The sequence below is a fragment of the Rhincodon typus genome, chromosome 7, assembly GCF_021869965.1.
Source record: "Rhincodon typus isolate 14 chromosome 7, sRhiTyp1.1, whole genome shotgun sequence".
NCBI lineage: Eukaryota > Metazoa > Chordata > Chondrichthyes > Orectolobiformes > Rhincodontidae > Rhincodon > Rhincodon typus.
Genome location: NC_063338.1, coordinates 89,327,024 through 89,347,681, shown reverse-complemented (window position 1 = coordinate 89,347,681; position 20,658 = coordinate 89,327,024). Strand labels below are relative to the sequence as shown.

The following is a 20,658-nucleotide window of genomic DNA, read 5'->3' as shown; positions in this document are numbered from 1 at the left end:
TGAAGGAATTATATACCTGCGCCCCTTGGTCCCTTTGGCAACTCTCCCCACACCCCTAGCTTTAAATGTACAAGTCCTGCTCTGATTGACCTTACCAAAATGCAACACCCAACATTTATCGAAATTAAACTCTCATTTTGTTTAGCATCTTCCAGATTCTCTAACAGACCATCAGTGAGGTGCAGATGATTTTTTTTATTACTTTCCCTGGCACACTGGCTCCTAATGGCCAGAGGAAGATACTGAAGAAACTCCCAAATTCCATCTAGTATGTGTGAACTTTGGGTCCAATGACAAGTGTTCACTTCCAACAAAAAAGCAGCATGTTAATCAACAGAGTCTTTCTCCTTTCTCATGGCCTTGGAGAGAGGAAAAGCGAGGGAGTAAAATGCCTGCATTTTGTTAAACTTTCTCTACTGCATTAATTCCCCTTGGCAGATGGATTTTGTTTTGCATGCTTTTTGCCGTGGTAACATGAAGTGTTGCTTCATTAGGGAACACTTGGGCTCCCTCGTGTGATATTTCACATCTTCCTAGATACTTCAGAAAATTGTTTCAACCAGATGGTAAAGAGGAGGTAAAGTGATGAAAACTTAAACCACGATTGTGACTTGAACACAGATTTGAATCAAAATGTGCAACCTTTCAGTGCCAGATTGTTTTGTTCAACACATTTCCTGTAGTTATCTGGCCAGCATTTGAAATGAAGCCAAGTAAACGCAAACTGCAAAAGAATTGCATCAAGTTTTTTGAGAGCAATGTGTGTTGTCGTGTCAATTCAGTTTGTTCAGTCTGTTTGTTAAATCAATGTTATTGCTGTGAAATTTTCAAAGAGCTCTGTTTAAACTGTTGTTTTGCTGTGGAACAGTTTCAGCTGCCATCTAATTAACTAATTCAAGGCTAATTTAATAGGATTATAAGTAACAGCTGATTCACAAGCTGCTGTATCTTGAGCCATGTCCCACTCAATAAGCAAGATGTCCACAAATGGAATGTTAAGCAGTCTATTCTGAAGTCTGATATTGCTCTGTACTGTTTTCACTGATCAGAGCTAAGTCCCGTACCTGTTCCTGTGCTCCAGCCATGCCCTTAATTTTTCCAAATGAAACGTCTTGCCTTAGATCTGCCCTGTGCCCTACCCACTCTTCTATACTAGGAGCGAACAAAAGCAAATAGATCTTATGTCAATCTTTCTGGAAAGTTAATATTTAGAAGGTTTCTGATCCAAGGCATGAATTTGTTTTCTGCTGCCAAATTATTTTATTCCTCTACCTTTTATAAAGCTACACAACAAAATTGGCATATTTTTTATTCGTTCACAGGATGTTGGTGTCGCTAGCTGAGTCTGCATCCCTAATTGCCTTGAGAAGGGTGGTAGTGAGCTGCTGCACTTTGTGGTGTAGGGATCATAGAATCCCTACAGTGTGGAAACAGGCCCTCTGGCCCAACAAATCCACACCGTTCCACAGAGCATCCCACCTAGACCCATTCCCCTATAACCCCACCTAATCTACACCTCCCTGAACACTATGGGCAATTTAGCATGGTCAATCCACCTAACCTGCACATCTTTGGACTGTGGGAGGAAACCGGAGCACCCGGAGGAAATCCACACAGACACTGGGAGAATGTGCAAACTCCGCACAGTCGCCTGAAGGTGGAATCAAATGCAGATCCCTGGCGCTGTGAGGCAGCAGTGCTAACCACTGAGCCACGGTGCCGCCTTTTAATGTAGTCGGCAGGATGTTTTGTGTCATCTAGTTGATTGCCTTCTTCAGTTGCAATGTGCTACATCAGTGTCTGATCACAAATGACTTTAGTCTTTGGCTTCATCAGAATTGTGGATGTGAATCAAGACCAACTTGCTGCAAGTGGCTTTGGTCTGGCAGCCTCTTCAATTGGTGCAGAGTTCTTTAAAATTGCTTTTGTGAAAGATTGTTATCCTTTGGTCTCCTCTAGTTTATATACCTCAACTTTTGCTGCTGTGAAACCTCCATGAGTTTCTGTCATATTCAGCTACTCGGCACTTCATGACGTACTTGCGTAACAAATAAGTAAACTTTTTTTTTCTCTGTTTCTCCTCTTTCCCCTCCCCGTGCACACTCCTGCCTAGTTTGAGGCTCCTGGGCCTCTGCAGGATGAAGGAAGCCTATTGGACTTAGACTTTGATCCTCTGAAGCCAGAGTCCAGTTCAGTAGTGAGAGCAGCTTCGCCAGTCTCTCAGGTTTGTTTAGCTCAGTCTTTTCTCCAGTTAGTGACCCAACTATTCAAGTTGTAGAAAATTGAATTGACTTCAAGGCCAAGTTGACTGATTATTGAATCAGACCATCTTGTTTTGCTGTGAGGAACCTGGGCTGTTGGCGATTATGAGGACAAAGATTCTGACCATGTTGGTTTTATGGAGAACAATGTACCTTGAAACTTTACCACCGTTACTTTGGAAGGGGAGTCTTTAGCTGCCCAAGGAACTTAGTTTTGAGCCACTGCAAACAGTGAGGTGACATAGCATCTTGGGAGCACTGGAACACAGAATGCTAAAGTTTATTTTGATTTACAAATCATGTTGTGGTGAGGCATTGCCCATTCCTGATCATCAGTGTGGCTTGTTAACCCTTTTCAGAGGAGTTTTAAGCATCAACCATAAAGATAATGCTCTTTACAATGTTGAATTCACCTAGCCAGGATTGGGAGCTGAAACAGCATTCACTAATATAGCTTGTAGATTTTATTTGCTTGATGTTTTGAAATCTGGACCAAAAGGGACAATGGAAATCAACCCTCACTGATTACAGTTAATGCATGGCCTCCTTTAGACAGCATATATTTGCAGTTCTCAATGTTTAGAGAAAATTCATTCTAATTTTTGAGCAGTCATTGGTATACCAACCCTGCAGTTCCCAGTCAAAGTGAGAAAGATATTTTGAATTTCCACCCACAGATCTTCCCTACATCTCCTGCCATTGCCTTCATAGAACGGTTGAAAGATTATTCCTGTTCCTTACCCCACTACACCTCACAGTTTTCAATGCTCTTAAATGTATTGTTTCTGGTTGCTGCTTCCTGAAGGCACTGTGTGCGATGCAGTATTTGCAGTAAATTGCCACTGCCCATGGTTGCTTACAGGAATTGGGTGGTCATTATGACATGCATGGGCTGCTGAGTTCTCTTTTTCATTCAACCCCTTCCACAAGCAAACTATGTAGTTGTGGTGTTGGCAGCCTGACCAATATTCAGTACTCTGCTCTCAAAAACCCACTGGAATGAGGTTGTGCAGGCTACTTTTCACACTGTCCAAAACGTCCCCCCTGCCCACTGAAGTTCTTCCATCCTCTGTTCTCCAACTCAGCTTTCCATTGGATGTATTGAATGGAGAGCGCTTCTAGTCACTTGCTCGAATAGCTGTTTAATCGGCATTAAGCAATTTTTAATGAAAAACCCATGGTCAGACATTTACAGCTCTTGCCCTTTCCTTTTTTATTTATACTTTAACCTTTTTTCTCCTAATTAACCTGTTCAGAGATGTTATTACAATGTTCTGGAGCAGGTGGGACTTGAACCTAGGCCAAGGGGTAGAGACACTATCAGTGCCCATGAGAGAGTGTTTTTAAAAGCCTACTGCACCTCATGTTCCCAGGCAGTCCCCCATCGAGTACTAACCAGGCCTGAGTCTGCTTAGCTTCTGAAATCAGGTGTTTTCAGACTAGAATGGCTGTAGGCGCAGGCTACCCTTTCCTCTACTTGCTAATAAACTATTTTGCAGCACTTTCTTTTTGGAGTGATTGCTAATTGGACCAAGCCATGGTGTTGTTGAGCTGGAATCATACAGCATCAAAGAAATCCATGGGCTCTTGTCTGCAGTGGTAGTGTACCTACCTCTGGGCTAAAAGGTGTGGGTTCAAGTTCCACCTGTCCCAGAGCCATGTCTTAACGTTTCTGAGCACTTTCTTTGAATTCCTTCTAATTATTTTTTAATTGAGGCCACGCTGGTTCTTTCAAAGGGCAATCTAATTGGACCCAGTCCTCCAAACCCTTGCATTTTTTTTCCCTTCCACATATCTTGAAATTGAAACAGGAGAAATTTGAGATTTGGTGCCAGCACTAGTGCAGTGGTCTCCTTGTATAATTCCATAAAAATTGAGCTGTCTTTTGCATCAATCAATATTTTAAAGCATAACTTAGTTTTGTCAACTGACACAAGATGGCTAGATTTTATTTAACTCTAATTAACTTGAGTGTTTACTGATTATCCTTAAAGTGCTCTCCCTGTCCTTGTTGAGGTGTAGTGTACTCTTAAAGACAATGTAACTAACACCTGCTCAATTCACATGTTTTGTGTATTTTATTCAACATGCTAGTCTTTACCTTGGGATTTGTGGGAGGTAAGCATTATAGATCACTATTTTTAAAACACACTTAACTTTTGGCATGTTCAACAATTCTTGCCTGTTTCACTGCCCGTCCGGTTGTGTTTATATATAGTCCATGTGCTGCTCTGAACAACTGGCAGAGTCTGGGCTTGAATGAGCGGTTAGGTGCTCTTCCTAATGTTCACCAGCATGCACTTGTTTGTTTCTTCTGTAAAATGACTTCCTATTCCTATATTCAACCTCTGACTCTCTGCAGCTTGCTCACAGTTGCTTTGCATTTAAAGCTCAGTGTTTTGCATAAGTAAATGTTACTTTGTATGTCTGTGCCTGTCTTGCCTATATCAAATGGCTTCCCAAGTTGCAGCATGTCTGTTATGTCCTGTTACTGTTGTCTTTGTACTTCTTTGTTTCAGTGTTTGTACAGTCAAATTGGACAAGAGGATGTGAATTCTTTAACTGGCTGACTAAAGAATCCTGACGCAGAATGGTTTCTTTAATACCTGCGTATCCAGTTATTTTCTTTTGCCAATTGTGTCCTGTTGCCTTGTTATAAAATTATCGTCATGGCTAATGTAATCGCATTTTAGAAAGAAAACCAGTAAATTGGAGTCTCTGGGGATCAGCTCACCACTTGTAACATGTGGTTTCACACACTGCTGGAGTTGTGTAATGCTGAGTGAACAAACTAAGTAATGAGGACCTCCACTGCAAGCAAGCTTGGATTGGATCCCCAAAGCACAATACTGCTTGCTGGAAATACTCTGATCTCAAAGCATCTATGGAAAGAAATAATTAATGTTGCAGGTCATCAGAATCCTATCATCAGTCCCATTTATGGGATGGGTGGGGTGTCCTTGCAATCAGTCTAATCAGATTGCAGAAACAAAAACAGAAATTTCTGGAAAAGCTCAGCAGGTCTGGCAGCATCTGTGGAGAGAAATCAAGGTTAAGGTCAGAATTGAGGGAGGGTCACTTGACTCGAAACATTAACTCTGATTTCTCTCCACAGATGTTGCTAGACCTGCTGAGCTGTTCCAGCAACTTCTGTTTTTGCTTCTGACTTGCAGCGTTCGCAGTTCGTTTGGTTTTTAATCAGATTGCAGTATTACAGTTTTCTTTTGTTTTCTCAAAGAAGTCTTCTGCTGTTGTGGGGATTGTATCATTCTTCTTTCACTCCCTTTTGTATAGATATCATAAGTGTATAGATATAAATTTAATATCATAGATTTCTTTAGCTAATTTGTTTAAATTAATAGAATTTCTTATAAGGAGACATGTAGGATCTGCATGTACTGGCACCGCTTGCACTTGTGCTCACAGGTTTGTCAGATTGAAGTCACCTTACTTCGACTACAGCGTGATTTATTCCTTTTAGTGGTAACCTCTCATGGCTGAAAGGATTTATTTATTTCGTTTGAAGATAATTTGGGACGTTTCTGTGCTTCATATTTCATGATGCCAACAGTAATGCACCAGTGGGATTGTGGTTGAGAGCCTTTTGGCTGCTTTAATCACTAAATTCAATTAAAAATGAACAATCTCTTTGGGCCCTGATGAAGGGTGTAAACCCGAAACATCAACTTTCCTGCTCCTTGGAGCTGGAGGAACACAGTAGGTCAGGTAGCATCAATGTTTATTGACAATCTCTTTGGGAGGTTTAAGTTAATTTGCTTGATCCAGTATTACAGTATTGATGACCCTTGCATGGGTTAAGAGCAATGAAGATCTTTTAATACCATGTAGCGCCTCCAAATGTTGTTAATTGCTGATGTGACTGTCTTGGTGTTAACCACGCATATGAACTCAGCCAATCTCAGTAAAAGTTCCCTTCTAACTGACTTCAGTTAACCCCAGCTGAAGAATACAGGAGAAGAAATCCAGCTGGAGTTTCCGCTCATTATTATACAGTGAGCCCTTGATGTCTCTCCCAGATATTTGTTTAGTGAAACAAAGTATTCTATGAAAATTAGACATAATTACATTTCCCAGTAATATCCAAACATTTCTGCTGTAGTTGTGTGGCTTTAAAACTGCACTGAACAAAACCTTTGGAAAACTGTTTGTGAATAATGTTCTCCTTTGATACTTTTGCATTGTGCATGTCAATGGCACGACCAACATTTATTGCTCATTCTTATTGTCTTTTAACTGAGAGGCTTACTAGGTCATTTCAGAGCTCAACCGTGCTGCTGTGGGACTGGAGTACAATCAGTAACACTGGATAAAGATGGCAGATGTCCATTGCCAAAAGGCAGAAGTGTGTACCAGAGGAGTTGCAACAACAATTGGATGTTTAAGATCTCTAACTGTTGCAAACTCTTTCATTTCTGATTCATTTAATTAACTGAACTTAAATTCCACAGCTACCATAGTGTGATTTGAACTTGTGTCTTGGATCATTAATCTAGGCCTCTAGATTAGTAATCCAGTAATGTAACATTACATTATCATTTGCAAGGTATAAAATAGTTGTATTCTGTAATGAGATGTTGCGAGTATTAAGTTTGTCTTTGTCGTGACTGTTGCAGGCATCCTTTTGTCATGATGACGATTCTTGATCAAATGTAGAATTTGCATATATTGAAATCTGCAGACATGAGCAAAGAGCTAAATTATCTGAAGAGTTGCAGTCTGTGGTAACTGTGGGGCTAGGGTTGACTTCACAATTGAGTTAATTTTATTGGATTGATTGTTTTTTAAGTGGGGAAGGTGGAGGTAAATTGGTGAAATCCCTAATCCATTTTTTTTCTTCAATTCAGCAAAACTTGTAGTGGAGTCATCATTAACAACTGCAAATTGTCACTGTTCGTTATTGCATTTCCTTTTAACTGAAGTGGGAAGCTATACATGCAGGGTGTGTTCTGCATCATGGTGTTCACAAAGACATTGTAAAATAGAAGGGTGTAACTGTATACTTGCCAGAAATATTTTATGATGATATTGAGCGAAAGTGAAGCAAGAGCCGATGTGATCTGAGCAAAACGTCTAACAAATATTCAGTAAGGTGCAAATTCTCTTAAAACAAAATTGATACTGAGATTCATTGGAGTGATGTTTTGACCTGATATAAACTACCAACTACTGTTGTAGAAACTAAAGCGTTTGTTTTTTGCATTCCATTCTTCTTTTATGTGGGTCTCTTCACTACTAGCCTGTCTTTCTTTTTGCTTTTCTCTATCTTTTCTCACTGAATGGTACAGCCTGAAAAAACTGCATCTAACAGCATTTCCATGGACCAGTCTCCTAGAATGGCCATGGGCGATGGTCTTAGTGAGAGCAATTTTGCAGTGGACTGGCCAGCCCAGCCCAGCCTGCTTAGCAAGAATGAAGGTGCCACTGCTCAAGTAAGTGTGAATAATTGGCTATGTAATCTTAGATGATGTTGCACATTTTCTGAACTATGCACTGCAAACAGTGTCTACATTATTCATTGCCCTGCAAGAGTTTTGCACTTGTCGGGGCTCCAACTAGAACGTCGAGTACAGAGGTACCACATTGCCACTTGCTAAACTGAGTTATTTGTATGATAACGAGCTGCAGATGCTGGAATTTTTTTCCTCATTTGTGGGAGGTGGGCATCACTGGCTGGCCAGCATTTATTGCCCGTCCTTAGCTGCCCTTGAGAAGGTGGTGTTGAGCTGCCTTCTTGAGCCGCTGCAGTCTCCCTTCTGTGGGTTAACCCACAATGTCCTTAGGGAGAGAATTCCACATTTGAAACAAACGAAAACAAGTTAGTGGAGAAACTGAGCTGGTCAGGCAATGTTGCAACTTTATAGAATCTTAGTGAGGCCACATTTGGAATATTGTGTTCAATTCTGGTCCCCACACTACCAGAAGGATGTGGTGGCTTTGGAGAGGGTACAGGAAAGATTTACCTGGATGTTGCCTGGTCTGGAGGGCATTAGCTATGAGGAGAGGTTGGAGAAACTTGGGTTGTTCTCACTGGAACAACGGAGGTCGAGGGGTGACCTGATAGAGGTTTACAAGATTAAGAAGGGCATGGACAGAGTGGTCAGTCAGAAGCTTTTTCCCAGGGTGAAACAGTCAGTTACCAGGAGCCATGGGTTTAAGGTGCAAGGAGCAAGGTTTAAAGGTGATGTATGAGGCAAGTTTTTTTTTTTTTTTTAAACACAGGGTGGTGGGTGCCTGGAACTCGCTGCTGGGGGAGGTAGTGGAAGCAGATACTATAGTGACTTTTAAAGGGTGTCTTGACAAATATATGAACAGGATGGGAATAGAGGGATACGATCCCCGGAAGGGTAGGGGGTTTTAGTTGTGACGGGCAGCATGTTGGTCTAGGCTTGGAGGGCCGAAGGGCCTGTTCCTGTACTGGAAATTTCTTTGTTCTTCTTTTTTTGTTATCTGGCAGCATCTATGGAGAGAAAAGACCATTTTGAGTCAAGTGACCCTTCTTCAGAGCCCAGTTATTTTTCTTTAGTTATTTTTGGCTGTTCAGCTGCTCTGCAGTGCCACTCAGCCAGGGAGACAATTTGCAGGTCATGTTCTGGTGTTTTGTACTGGAACTGATCTTTGGAGCATTCCAGAACAGGGATAGGTTTTTGCATCATGCTTTTGGCAGGCATAAACTTGAATAATTATTTACACTGGGTAGGATTATCCCTTTCTGAGAAGTGGCCAGGAAAAGTCCTAAGAGATGCAAATATTGAGTAGCGGCACCAGGAAGATACCTGCCATCTTGGCAATTAAAGTTCTGGGCAGGAAGACACCAATTAAGGCTCTTAACTGATCTATTAATCTACCTGTCACCAGCCTTCCTTAATAGCCGCCTGGTCAGGTGAAAGGAGGGCAGCCTTTGCTTTATGGCTTGCCTGTTTGGTTGTGAGAGGAGTCTCAGTTATACCCCAATTTCCAGCAAATGTGGAGCACAGGTGAAGTTGGGGGGTGTGAAAGCCCCAGCTGGCCTGTGGCTGACAGATTCAGGTGAGGTGGGACATCTCTGCTGCTAGATCTGTTTGGATGAGTAGGCTACATCCACCCAGTCACAGTTTAGTTTCTGATTTGACATTTGATCTGGTGGGTTTTCTGGCTGGTGGGGTTGGGGTTGGGGCATGGTCTGTTGATCTTAAAAACACTGCCCCTGTTCTTAGACAAAAATTGGAAACTGTTAATCCCTCTAAAATTTGTGTACCATCTAATCTGGATGTTCAGATTGACCATGTTGGTAATGTCTTTTTTTTTTTTTAACTATTCCCATCACCTCAAACATTGCTGTAAATAAGTTTCTCATTTGGACAGTGCTATCACACTTGGAGATAACACTTTTTCAATTAGAATTGAAGCACTGTGCCTCAATTTTCACCTGTAAACTGAAAGACCTTGGCCAATCACACTATTCACACTCATGATTTTATAAACCTGTATAAGATCATCCCTCAGCCTCCAGTGAAAAAGGCCCCAGCCCATTCAGCTCAAACCCTCCAATCCTAACAGCATCCTTGTAAATTTTTTCTGAACCCTTTCAAGTTTAACAAAATCTTTCCTATCGCCGGGAGACCAGAACTGAACCCAGTATTCCAAAATTGGCCTTAACCAATGTCCTGTATGCCTGCAACATGACATCCCAACTCCTATACTCGATGCACTGACCAATGAAGGCAAGTGTGCCAAATGCTTCCGTCACCAATCTATCTGCCTGTGACTCCACTTCCAAGGAGCTATGCATCTGCACCCCAAGATTTCTTTGTTTGGCAGCACTCCCCAGGGCCCTACCATTAAGTGTAAAAGTCGTGCCCCTGATTTGCCTGACTAAAATGCAACACCTCGTATTTATCTAAATTAAACTCCATCTGCCACTCCTCGGCCCATTCACCCATCAAGATCTTGTCCATTACACCGCCTGTTTTGGTGTCATCTGCAAATTTACTAATCGCACCTCCTATATTCATATCCAAATTGTTCATATAAATAAAGAAAAGCACGGGACCTAGTATCGATCCTTGCGGCACACCGCTGGTCACAAACAAAATCTCTACCACCGCTCTGTCTCCTACCTTCAAGCCAATTTTGTATCTAATTGGCTAGCTCCCACTGGATTCTGTGAATTAACCTTGCTAACCAGTCTGTGTAGAACCTTGTTGAATGCCTTGCTGAAGTCCATATAAACAACATATGGTGCTCTGCCTTTATCAATCTTACTTGTCACCTCTTCACAAAAAGCTCAATCACATCAGTGAGACATGATTTCCCATGCACAAAGCCATTCTGACTATATCTAATCTGTCCTTTGCAAATGCATATGAATCCTGTCCCTCAGAATACCCTCCAACAGCTTACCCTCCGCTGACCTAAGGCTCACCGGTCTATGGTTCACTGGCTTTTCCTTGCCACCACATTAGCCATCCTCTATGGATGAGGTACCAGAAGACTAGTTTTTGTGAAGGCTACAAGGCATTCTTCATCTTTCTCCCAAAACTAAGCTGAAAATTTCTCTGGCCTGAAGAGTTCCTTATGACATTTCCAAAAGTGCGGATTTTAACACTATCCTTGCAAATATATTTAAGATGGCAGAGTGTGGAATATGACTACTGATGCTCTTAATATTTAAGATCTAGTGCAGACAGGCAAAAGAAGTTCTCAATTAAGGGCTTAATGGTACCTTTTTTGGGGCTGTACCTTTCTTTCCTCCCTCCTTAAGACGCTTCTTGAACCGATTTCTTCGACCAAATGTTTGGTCACTTAATTGCCTTGCATGGTTTGGTGGCGCACTTTGATAGTGTTTCTAGGGTGTTTTCCATTGTTAAAATTGGCATATAAATAAGGTCAGTGCTGTGCACAACTTGTGACTTCAGTGCATTTCTGATTTTTAAAAAATTTTGCATTTTGTTCTGTTGCAGGCAGTGGAGCAAGTGAATGCCACTGGTGAAGTTGCAGAGAAGGGAGCTGAAGATAAAGTTGCTTCTGATGTTGTAGGAACCAAGATTTTATATAACTAATACTGTATAGGTGTATTTTGGTGACTTTCATAGATCATTTGGCTTGATTTTTGTAGTATCTGAAATTTGTTTTTTTTTTTGTTTTTCTTGTGAAGATCAAATTGAAACTAATTTAAGGCCAGAAATATAGCTCGCTTCAGCAAAGAAGCATAGAGTTGCTTAGATTGCTTCACTGATCAACTTCCTTTTGATTGATGAGATGAAAATAAGAGGACAAATTCTGAGGGCCAGATGTGTTAATTATAGTGAATAAATTAGCAAGTTAATTATTCCTTCCATCTGATGGGGTACGTTTGACAAAGGCAGACTTTTGAGGGCCGAAGTTCGAAGGATCTTCCAGGTTCTCCCCCTTCCTTCCACCCATCCATGTGCACACTCCCATCGAGCAACCATTCCCAAGACTTGTGTGAGTTTAGAAAGTGGCAGTAAAGGGAAATGTAATTCTTTCCCCTCACGCACTGAAAGTAGCAATTGATGCTGTGCAGTCCACTACCTGAGTACAAGTTGGGAAGGTTCCAGCAGTCTACTTGCCTCTCCACTGTCACAGGTGAACTTGAGCAATGAATCTTGGAGCACAGATGGAGGTATGTCTGCCCATCATGCCTGCGCAGCTCTCTGAAAGTTTTATTGTCTTCACTTGTCCGTTCTATTTAATGGACCAAGTGGAAGAAAATGTTTATACTGGCACTTTTTGGGACATTGGACTGGCATGCTTTTGCATCCAATGACCCATTTCTTTAAGTATAGGCAATGTTGTAAGGAACTAGCCATTTTATGCATAGTAAACATGAGATGCATGATTAATGTTTTGGTGATTGGCTGAGGTATTACTCATGACACCAGGGTGGACTCCACTGTTGCACTTAAAAGATAATCTCAATGCTATTATTCCCACCTGAAATCTCATGGGAAAGACAGCACCGCTGACAATGTGACATTCCTCTGTACTGCCCTGGAACATTGATCTTTTTGAGCATCTCCTGAAGGGCAGGTAGACTTAAATTTAACAGAACGCATCTTTTTTCAAAAAAAAAGCTTGTTCTGGGCGCATGAGCATCAGTGGCAAGGCCAGCATTTGCTGGCCTCCCTAATTGTCCTTGATGGAGATGAGCTGCTGCACTGTGTAGGTACATAATGTTTTCTTCTATAGTGGCTTAATACCATGTGTGGCTCACTGGCGCTCAAGTGTCAGCCACATTGCTGTGTATATGGAAGGTTGAATAAGGAAAACAGATTTCCTCCCCTGAAGATTCCCGGTGAACTAGTTGGATTTTTACAACAATGTATTCATGAGACTAACATTTTATTCTAGATCAGTTGAATTTTAATTCCCCAACTGGGATTTGAACTTCTCTCGAGCATTTGGGCCTCTAGAATTTTGGACATTGACTATGCTACTATACCTTTGTAATGAAAGCATTTTGATACTGTTTGTACGATTTGTAATGTTGGATGCCAGTCTTTGATCTAATTAATATTTCCCTGAATTTCAGTTGGAGGCACAACCAGAACCAAAGAATGAAAGTTTGGAAAATGAAACTGGTACAGACCTTGCCATGGTGAGGGAAATATTGAGAGAAATTTCTACCAAAGCAACAGGAGGCACTTCAGCCTGCAGACCTCTGTTAGATTGTGGTTGATCTGTGTCACGAGACCATCTACTTATCATAGAACATAGAACATTACAGCGCAGTACAGGCCCTTCGGCCCTCGATGTTGCACCGACCTGTGAAACCAATCTGAAGCCCATCTAACCTAAACTCTTCCATTATCATCCATATGTTTATCCAATGACCATTTAAATGCCCTTAAAGTTGGCGAGTCTACTACATTTGCAGGCAGGGTCCATGCCCTTACTACTGTCTGAGTAAAGAACCTACCTCTGACATCTGTCCTATATCTATCACCCCTCAATTTAAAGCTATGTCCCCTCGTGCGAGCCATCACCATCCGAGGAAAAAGGCTCCCACTGTCCACCCTATCTAATCCTCTGATCATCTTGTATGTCTCTATTAAGTCACCTCTTAACCTTCTTGGTTCTGTACCATCTTGTAATAGTTAATCAGGGAATCTGAACTAAGATGCTGGTTAAACTATCTTACTCATCCGAGCTGGTGGTCTTCTGTCTGTCATTCTCTCATGTTCCACTGAACAGCTGGGAACAGGTCAACTAAATCTTGCCCAGAATCAGGTTCCACTCTGCTGCTGTCTTTGAGTTTTCTTCTACCCTGGGACTTGAATAATGCACAAATTGGTTGAAACAGGAAAGCAGAGTGGATCTGCTGATATCTGACTGAACTAGAGCTGTGCTCACCTTTTGGTGGGATTACACAGCAGAAGCCAAACTTAAGAGGGTGCAACATGTCCTATGTTTCGGTTCTTGGTCTCCCAATGTCTCATTTGCAAACTGCTTGTATTTAAAACCCTCCAAATCCTCTCTTTTGAGTAGTTGCCAGTGTTCTGAGAAATCGGGTGCTTCTCTGACTCCAGCCGCATCTATACTTGCCATTTCCTTTTCTGTTCTCCAGTGGTGGCTGTGCCTTTTCAGCAATCTAGCCCCCAGACTTTGGTATCGCTTTGTTCAATCTTCGTGCACCCTAAGAGCCCAATTGAATTGAGAGATGTGGAAATGGTAAACTTATAAGAACCTTTTACATTGTCCAAGGACACTGTCCCCAATATATTGCTTTATAGTACAGTTGCTATTGTTTTGTAGACAATTATGGTAGCCATTCTGCACAGGAGACTATCCAATGACTTGTGTGCAGGCTGAGTTGATCACATTTGGTTCTGGTTTGATGATTGAGCAATCAGTCTTGATCAGCATGTGCAAGGAGACTCCCCTCTGATATTCCAGGATTTGTGATGAGATTTCTATTTGGAGTAGGTGTAGGTTCAGCATCTCGCCCGAAAGGTGACACCAATTGATGCTTACCAATGAGCTGTCCCAGAAAAGTACTTAGCTGACGTGGTGGTGAAGGCTACGTTTGTCTGAAATGTCAAGAGGGCAAATGAACTTTGCCAAATGTTACTACCTGTGTGATTTCAGTTCCTATTCACTAACTCCCCTTTGCTTGCTGACTAGAGTGAGGCATTGCTGGACCAGGATCCAATTTAAAAATTCTCATCTGGTTTAGAATCCTTCACATTGCCTGTTCCTATTCTTGTAACCTTCTGGGATATCTGTTTCCCCATGGTCCGGCCTCTTCATTGTACTGATTTCCTAAGTGCTCTAGTTTTGGCCGTACCTTTAGGTAGCTAGGCCCTAAGCTCTGGAGCTCCCTCCAAAAACGTCCATAGCCCTGGACATCCATAGCCCTGGCAAACCTTGAAGCTCTTTAGTACTTTTAGACAAAGCCTTTGTCCCCTTCCAGTTGTTCAAGTAATTCCGTGTCAAATTTTATTTGATAAAACACTTCTATGGAGTGCCTTTATCAATGACCTATTTTTGCATTAAATGTAAGTTAAAATTTGCAGAATGCTAAATGCTATTCTTTTTTTTTCCCTAAATTAAGTCTAAGGATGTTTTGCCAGCTGTAGTAACAGAGACGCTTCCAGCAGCCACCAATGGAGCTGTCTATGACTCAGTCCCTGTTGAGGACATGGAAATGCCCCCTGGATTTCAGTTTAAGGTGGGTGTCAAGTTTAATTTCATACCAAAATACATTTAAGTAGCTACTGCTCCCAATGTTACTCCTATTATTCAGGTTTGACCAGAAAAAGAACCCAAATCCACCAGTTGTCGTATGTTCAGCAGGGCATTTTTTTGTTTTGAATGAGTGTGGATGGGAGAGACTGCAGTTACATATCCCTTCTACATTCTGCGCTATCCTCCTGGACAGGGATCAGTGCAGTGAATGATGCTTGTCCTCACTTGGAGCCAACAACAGTACTGTTGAGGAGAGATGTGGAGTGTAGCAACTTACAGGGTGATGAAATTTATATTGGGCAAAGCAAATAGAGAATTCAGTTGCATGTTTAAGGACTTTGGGACCCTAAAGCAAACTTGCAGTACTGTCACAGACCTGCATCTCATTGAGTATAAATACCACTGAGTGGGTGGAGTTAGAACATTATAGAACGAGACTGCAACACTATATTCGACAATACATTTGAGAGCATATAAACATATTCACAATGTAGTCAATAGCCCTTGCCTAATGTGACTACATGTCTGAGCCTGGTGTATCTATAATTACCACGTGCAGCAGTTTTTGGAATTACCGTATAAGCAGTGTTACTGTGAAGTCTTGGCCTGAAATCGGTCCTTGACTTTGTCTTTTCCTCAGCCAGTCTGTCACGAGCCCAAACGTTTTTATGCCAAAGTTGCTGTCTGAATTTGTTTCTAGGAGAGTCAAACGAGACTAGTGGTGTAACTTGAAATACCATCCACCTTGGCTGGAAGGGATGGTGTATCTACCAGCCTTGTCCTTTTTAGGTAGTAGAGGTCACAGGGCCTAAGTTTGACAGCACCTCAATTTAGTAAATCACTACATAGATCACAATGCCAGTGTCCTTGATTCCCAGTCTCCTTAGCCCTGCAATCCTCTGTGATCCCTGTGCTGCTGCAATTCTGGTGTCTTGTACATTTCCACTTCCTTCTGCTCTATTGTTAGTAGCTGTGCCTTCAGTTCAGGCCCTAAACATTGGAATTCCTTCCTTTTAAACCTTTCATGTAAAGGATTACCTTGGATGTTTTCGTTAATGTAGACAACTTGAAGCTGCTGATTCATGCCAAGGCAATATTGGCATCAGGGATCAATAAGAATTGACACTGAAGGTTTTGTAGAGTAAAATGAAAGTGTATGAATTGTGATGAATTTTGTTGTGGCAGGTTCGGGCTGTCCATGATTACAATGCAACAGACACCGACGAGCTAAACCTTAAAGCAGGCGATGTTATTTTTGTTGTTACTCATGAAAACCCAGAAGAACAGGTGAGTAGTTCATAAACTTTAACTATGGTCAGAGGTACTTCAAGACTTTAGTTAGGTGTGGAATGTTCTGTAGTGAGGGTGGAGTTGAAAAAGATGGAAAATCTTCCATTTCATGTAACTCCTTATTTTCCCTTTTACAACTTCAGTTTGTCCCAAAGTGCTTTAAAACCAATGACTTACATTTGAAAGTATAGTTACCATGGTCAGAAAGGAACCAGGACAACCAATTTGCATTTTGCAAGCTTCCATAATCAACAATGTGATAATAGATAATATGTTGATAATGCTGCTCTGGGCATCGAAAAACTTGTGTTCTTCCCCTTACAAATATAAACTTCTCAACAACCAAATGATGATGTTACAGCATCTGTGGTGGGACTGCCATCTGGCTTTGAGTGCATCAATTGGAAATGAAGTGACGGGAAATTGATATTGTTTGAGACCAAAGCAAATGTGTTCTCTGTGATATAAACTGAAATTGTTGAAAGCACTCAGCAATCCTGGCAGCATCTGTGGAGAGGAGCAGCGTCAATGTGTCTGGTCTGAGACCTTTCTTCAACCTTTCATCCAAAAATGCTGCCTGATCTGCTTCGTATTTCCAACATTTTCAGCTTCACAGATGGGAATAGGAAATTGCATCCCTTTCATTATCTTTACGATAGTGAGGACAAAGCATAAAAAGTTGTTGAATTGCTGAGATGGGTATGGAGAGGAGGAAATGGGAACTATATCTGAAGATGTGTTTAAAGCCTAAATTTTGCAACTTGATTTTAAGTTCAATGTATTTACAAACTTGAGTAAAGGAGCAGTTGGATTGGTGTTTGGCAAGGAATATGATTGTAATAGTATATGACCCCACTTGAGCGTAATCTAAGTTGACTTGCTGAACCCTGAAGAAGTGCTGCATTGCCAGATATCTCATCTGAAAGGTGATATTAAATGGATATTGTGTCTGCTCTCTGGTAAGGATCCTGAGCTGCTATGTTGAAGAGCAGTGAAGTCTTCCCTGGTGACCAAAGCAATATTTGACACTTCAACACTTAACAGTCAAATTATACATTTGATGTGGTCTTGTTGTTTGTGGGACCATCCAATGGGTAAATAAGCTGCCACACTTCTGCATTGTCGGTGACTAGATTTCAAAAAGCACTTCACATCCATTTTTAAAGTCCTGTGATTATGGAAGGATTTACAAAAATGCAAGTATTAAGTGTATCTCGTTCCTTCCAACTTCAGGTCTAGCCACAAGGCTACCCAGTGATATCTTGATATTTTCTTGAATTCCCGAGCATACTTGGCTCACCGTTTTTATCTTGGAGTTCAATGGCATTAACACTACGGAATTTCCCCTACCACTAGCAATACCCTGGGGGTACCATTGATCAGAAATTGAAAAACTGAGCCAGCCATATAAAGCAGTGAATGAAAAATGGGAAACTCTCAAAAGAGAGATGAATAGGGTACAATCTGGGTCCATACTCATGAGAAATAAATAGTGGATCCAAATGTTGGCTTTAGCTCTCTGGCTCTCACAGTTGCAATTTAACTGAGCATGAGACCCTTAACTTGACCTGGGGGGAAAAAGTACAAAAGGGCAGGGGCAGCCATTCCTGGGGTCTCAAATTACCCCTTTACCAGGACAACACTCACTGGAGAACAAAAATTGAACTCCACGCCATCTGAGATGGGAAAGCTGATTTTTTTGCTACTGTTACATCACTGTTTATTTGTAATCTTTTCCTCCACAGGATGAAGGCTGGCTCATGGGCATAAAGGAGATTGACTGGATTCAGCGCAAAGATCTGAAGACCGCTAGGAGTGTTTTCCCAGAAAACTTTACTGAGCGTGTTCAATAACCAATTGGATAGGAAAGAGCAGAGAGGTGGGAGGAGGCTCCTGGGGCTTGTAGATGGAAGACCTGCACCAGCGCAATTTCCTCGTGTTTTGTCAGCCGAAAAACAGAAGTTGCCATTGTAAATGTGAAGCATTCAGCCCATGGTTCATGTTTACCAGCTCTGGGTTATGGTGCTTTGAATGCTCAAAGGGCAGCTGGTCCTTGGAACAAGCAGTTCTACCATTAAAACAGCAATTTACTCTAGTTTCTCCATTGCATGAAGTTCTGTTGTGACAATTTGAGCATATGGGAAAGTCAAAAAACATATCTAAGGTATTATGTGATATCCAGGTTAGAAGTGGGAGAAGGTTGATTGTGTTTGTTTTAAAGCTACTGGTGTTGCTTTTTAAGGGGTCTTTGAGCTGACCTTCCAAATGCTTCAGGAGGCAATCATGTAAGCGATGCAGTTATGTATGATCCTTAAACAGCCAATGTAAAGCTTGATCATTCATTCACTTTGTGTTCATTGGATGATATTAGGGCAGTGACAGAAATGGGCAGTTGGAAACTGAATTTACATGATGCTTTTTATACCCTTGAACCGCATCTGATTTTTTCCTTTGGTGATCCTACTCTATTTTTTAATGTAATAATGTATGGAAAGGGATGTCCACTGGTTTATTTTCACTGGTTCATTATTTTTGAGAATTCCTCCTGTCTTTGGAGAGATAAAAATGAATCAATGAAACAAATGTTGGGTGACTGCTACATGAGCCTGTCTACAATAGAGAATTGCAGGAGGGTCTTGATTTTCATTGGTATGCTATCAAAAGTGACAAAGTCAGTCATCTGGGTTTTTTATGTTGTTGCTTTTGGGTTGGGGGTTTCTTTTCTCATTGTTCATAGGCTGGAACAGTGATTAGAGACTAGTCTGCGGCTAATTCTGGATAGCATTGCATTTGAGGTGAAACATCCCAGGTTACCTTCCATCCCATTCCCCGTCACAACCCTTTCCCATTGGCTGTGTGGCAATGCCTCTGACCAGTGAGAAAGCAAAAAGCCTCTTTTTTTTATTACTCTTTGGCTGATTCTTGACAGTCACTTGAACATTCTCTCTTCTTTTCCAACTCCTTTTTTCAAAATAAGAGAGCAGAAGTGTTGAACTTTTTTTTTCCCTGCGGTGTCAGGAGATGATCTTTCTAAATCCAGGGGACCCAGGACAATTCTGGAGGGTCAGCAGCCGCAGGTGATATCAGATTGGCATCATTCATTCAGCCTTGGTCAAGGTTAATTTGTCTTCCATGAATTTTGGGAAGGTGATTCTCTAAACCTGGTTGTGAGGTGTTGTTTTTGCCTGAAGCATTAATGACTCCATTCTCAAAACGTTGCACACTTCTGCATCTGTCTCTGCTCCTTTTAGGAAAAGCAAGAGATTACTGCCAACTTTGTGGAGTCTGGCCAGGAGGTCCGTTGAGCCTTGCTGGGGTCTGCAGGTATCCAGTTCATCTTATAGGTTTGCATGGTGGGAGTTAACAGATGAACGTGATGGTCAAACCAGTCCCTGACACCCCTCCATACCCCATGTGTCCTGCTGGATAATGTGTGTAACAGTCTGGATCGGTGTTTTTTTTCACGTTTTACTCCTACTCCTACTCCTACCCCTACCCCAGGGACATCTGATGCCAAATAAATCCATGAGCCCTATTCGACGACTTGTAAACCTGTCCAGACCATTGTAAGCGGACTGAATTAAGATGTTGATCATCTTTTATTTTAATTTTAAATGCTGCTGTAGCCTTGGCAGGTTTGTCTCCAATCCTGAGGGCCTGACTTACCAGTATTTTAATTATTGTAAAACCTGCAATCATGTATTTTTCTCGTGAGTGAGATATTAGTTTACCTTGCAATTATGGGTTGTTGTTTTAAGCGAGCCATCTGTATAGTTTATCTTGACTCGTGTCCATTATGTTCAATGTGAGTCATTGCCATCTGTGAGTGTGTGTAAATACAATAGTTTCCCAACAGTGTGATTTTTGAAGTGGCTTGTTTCAGTATTGTCCTATTTTTAAAAAAAAAAGTCAGTTTCCCAGTACTAGAACATCAGTTTGTTAACTGAAAAGTTTCTGTTGGTGAATTATTTCAGTGTCTTCCACAGCATTGTGTTCTGAACATCTTTTTTTTCAGATGCAAACAGCCCTGATGTTCACTTCTGTGTGGTGTTACGCCTGTGATGTCGCTCATTCCCAGTGATTTTATGCAATGCAGTTGGAATTGCTCAGTTCATAGCTAATGCACAAAGAAATAAAACTGGTCTTCTGGTTGCATGTGTTTCTTGTTTTTTTTTAAAAGAATTTATTTGTGTTCTTGCATCCTTCTCTGGGCTAAATGGCTGCACTAGCCAGCTACGAAAGAAAATAGAAGCATATTTGGTTGTAGGGGAAATAACTTTAGAGAAATTGAGATGTCAACCTAATGAAATGACAAAAAGGGATAGCTTGTATACAAAGCAGGATAAATGACAAATGGTAGAAAGAGCGAATAGATTAGATGTAAGTACTGCTACATCCA

General features: G+C 41.4%; 1 protein-coding gene and 1 pseudogene across 1 annotated transcript in view; one reads left to right on the top strand and one right to left on the bottom strand.

The window, feature by feature from the left end:
* Positions 1 to 20,412, top strand: part of LOC109922190 (myc box-dependent-interacting protein 1-like) — a 77,830-nt gene extending 57,418 nt beyond the window's left edge. Inside the window, exons 8-15 of the mRNA XM_048599258.1 lie at positions 2,114 to 2,224; positions 4,356 to 4,379; positions 7,568 to 7,711; positions 11,222 to 11,293; positions 12,814 to 12,879; positions 14,836 to 14,952; positions 16,155 to 16,256; positions 18,005 to 20,412. Of these exons, the coding sequence (XP_048455215.1) occupies positions 2,114 to 2,224; positions 4,356 to 4,379; positions 7,568 to 7,711; positions 11,222 to 11,293; positions 12,814 to 12,879; positions 14,836 to 14,952; positions 16,155 to 16,256; positions 18,005 to 18,112 (744 nt within the window). The 3' untranslated portion in view covers positions 18,113 to 20,412. The remainder of the gene's footprint in view (positions 1 to 2,113; positions 2,225 to 4,355; positions 4,380 to 7,567; positions 7,712 to 11,221; positions 11,294 to 12,813; positions 12,880 to 14,835; positions 14,953 to 16,154; positions 16,257 to 18,004) is intronic.
* Positions 3,610 to 3,717, bottom strand: LOC125483600 (annotated as a pseudogene).
* Positions 20,413 to 20,658: the final 246 nt, after the last annotated feature.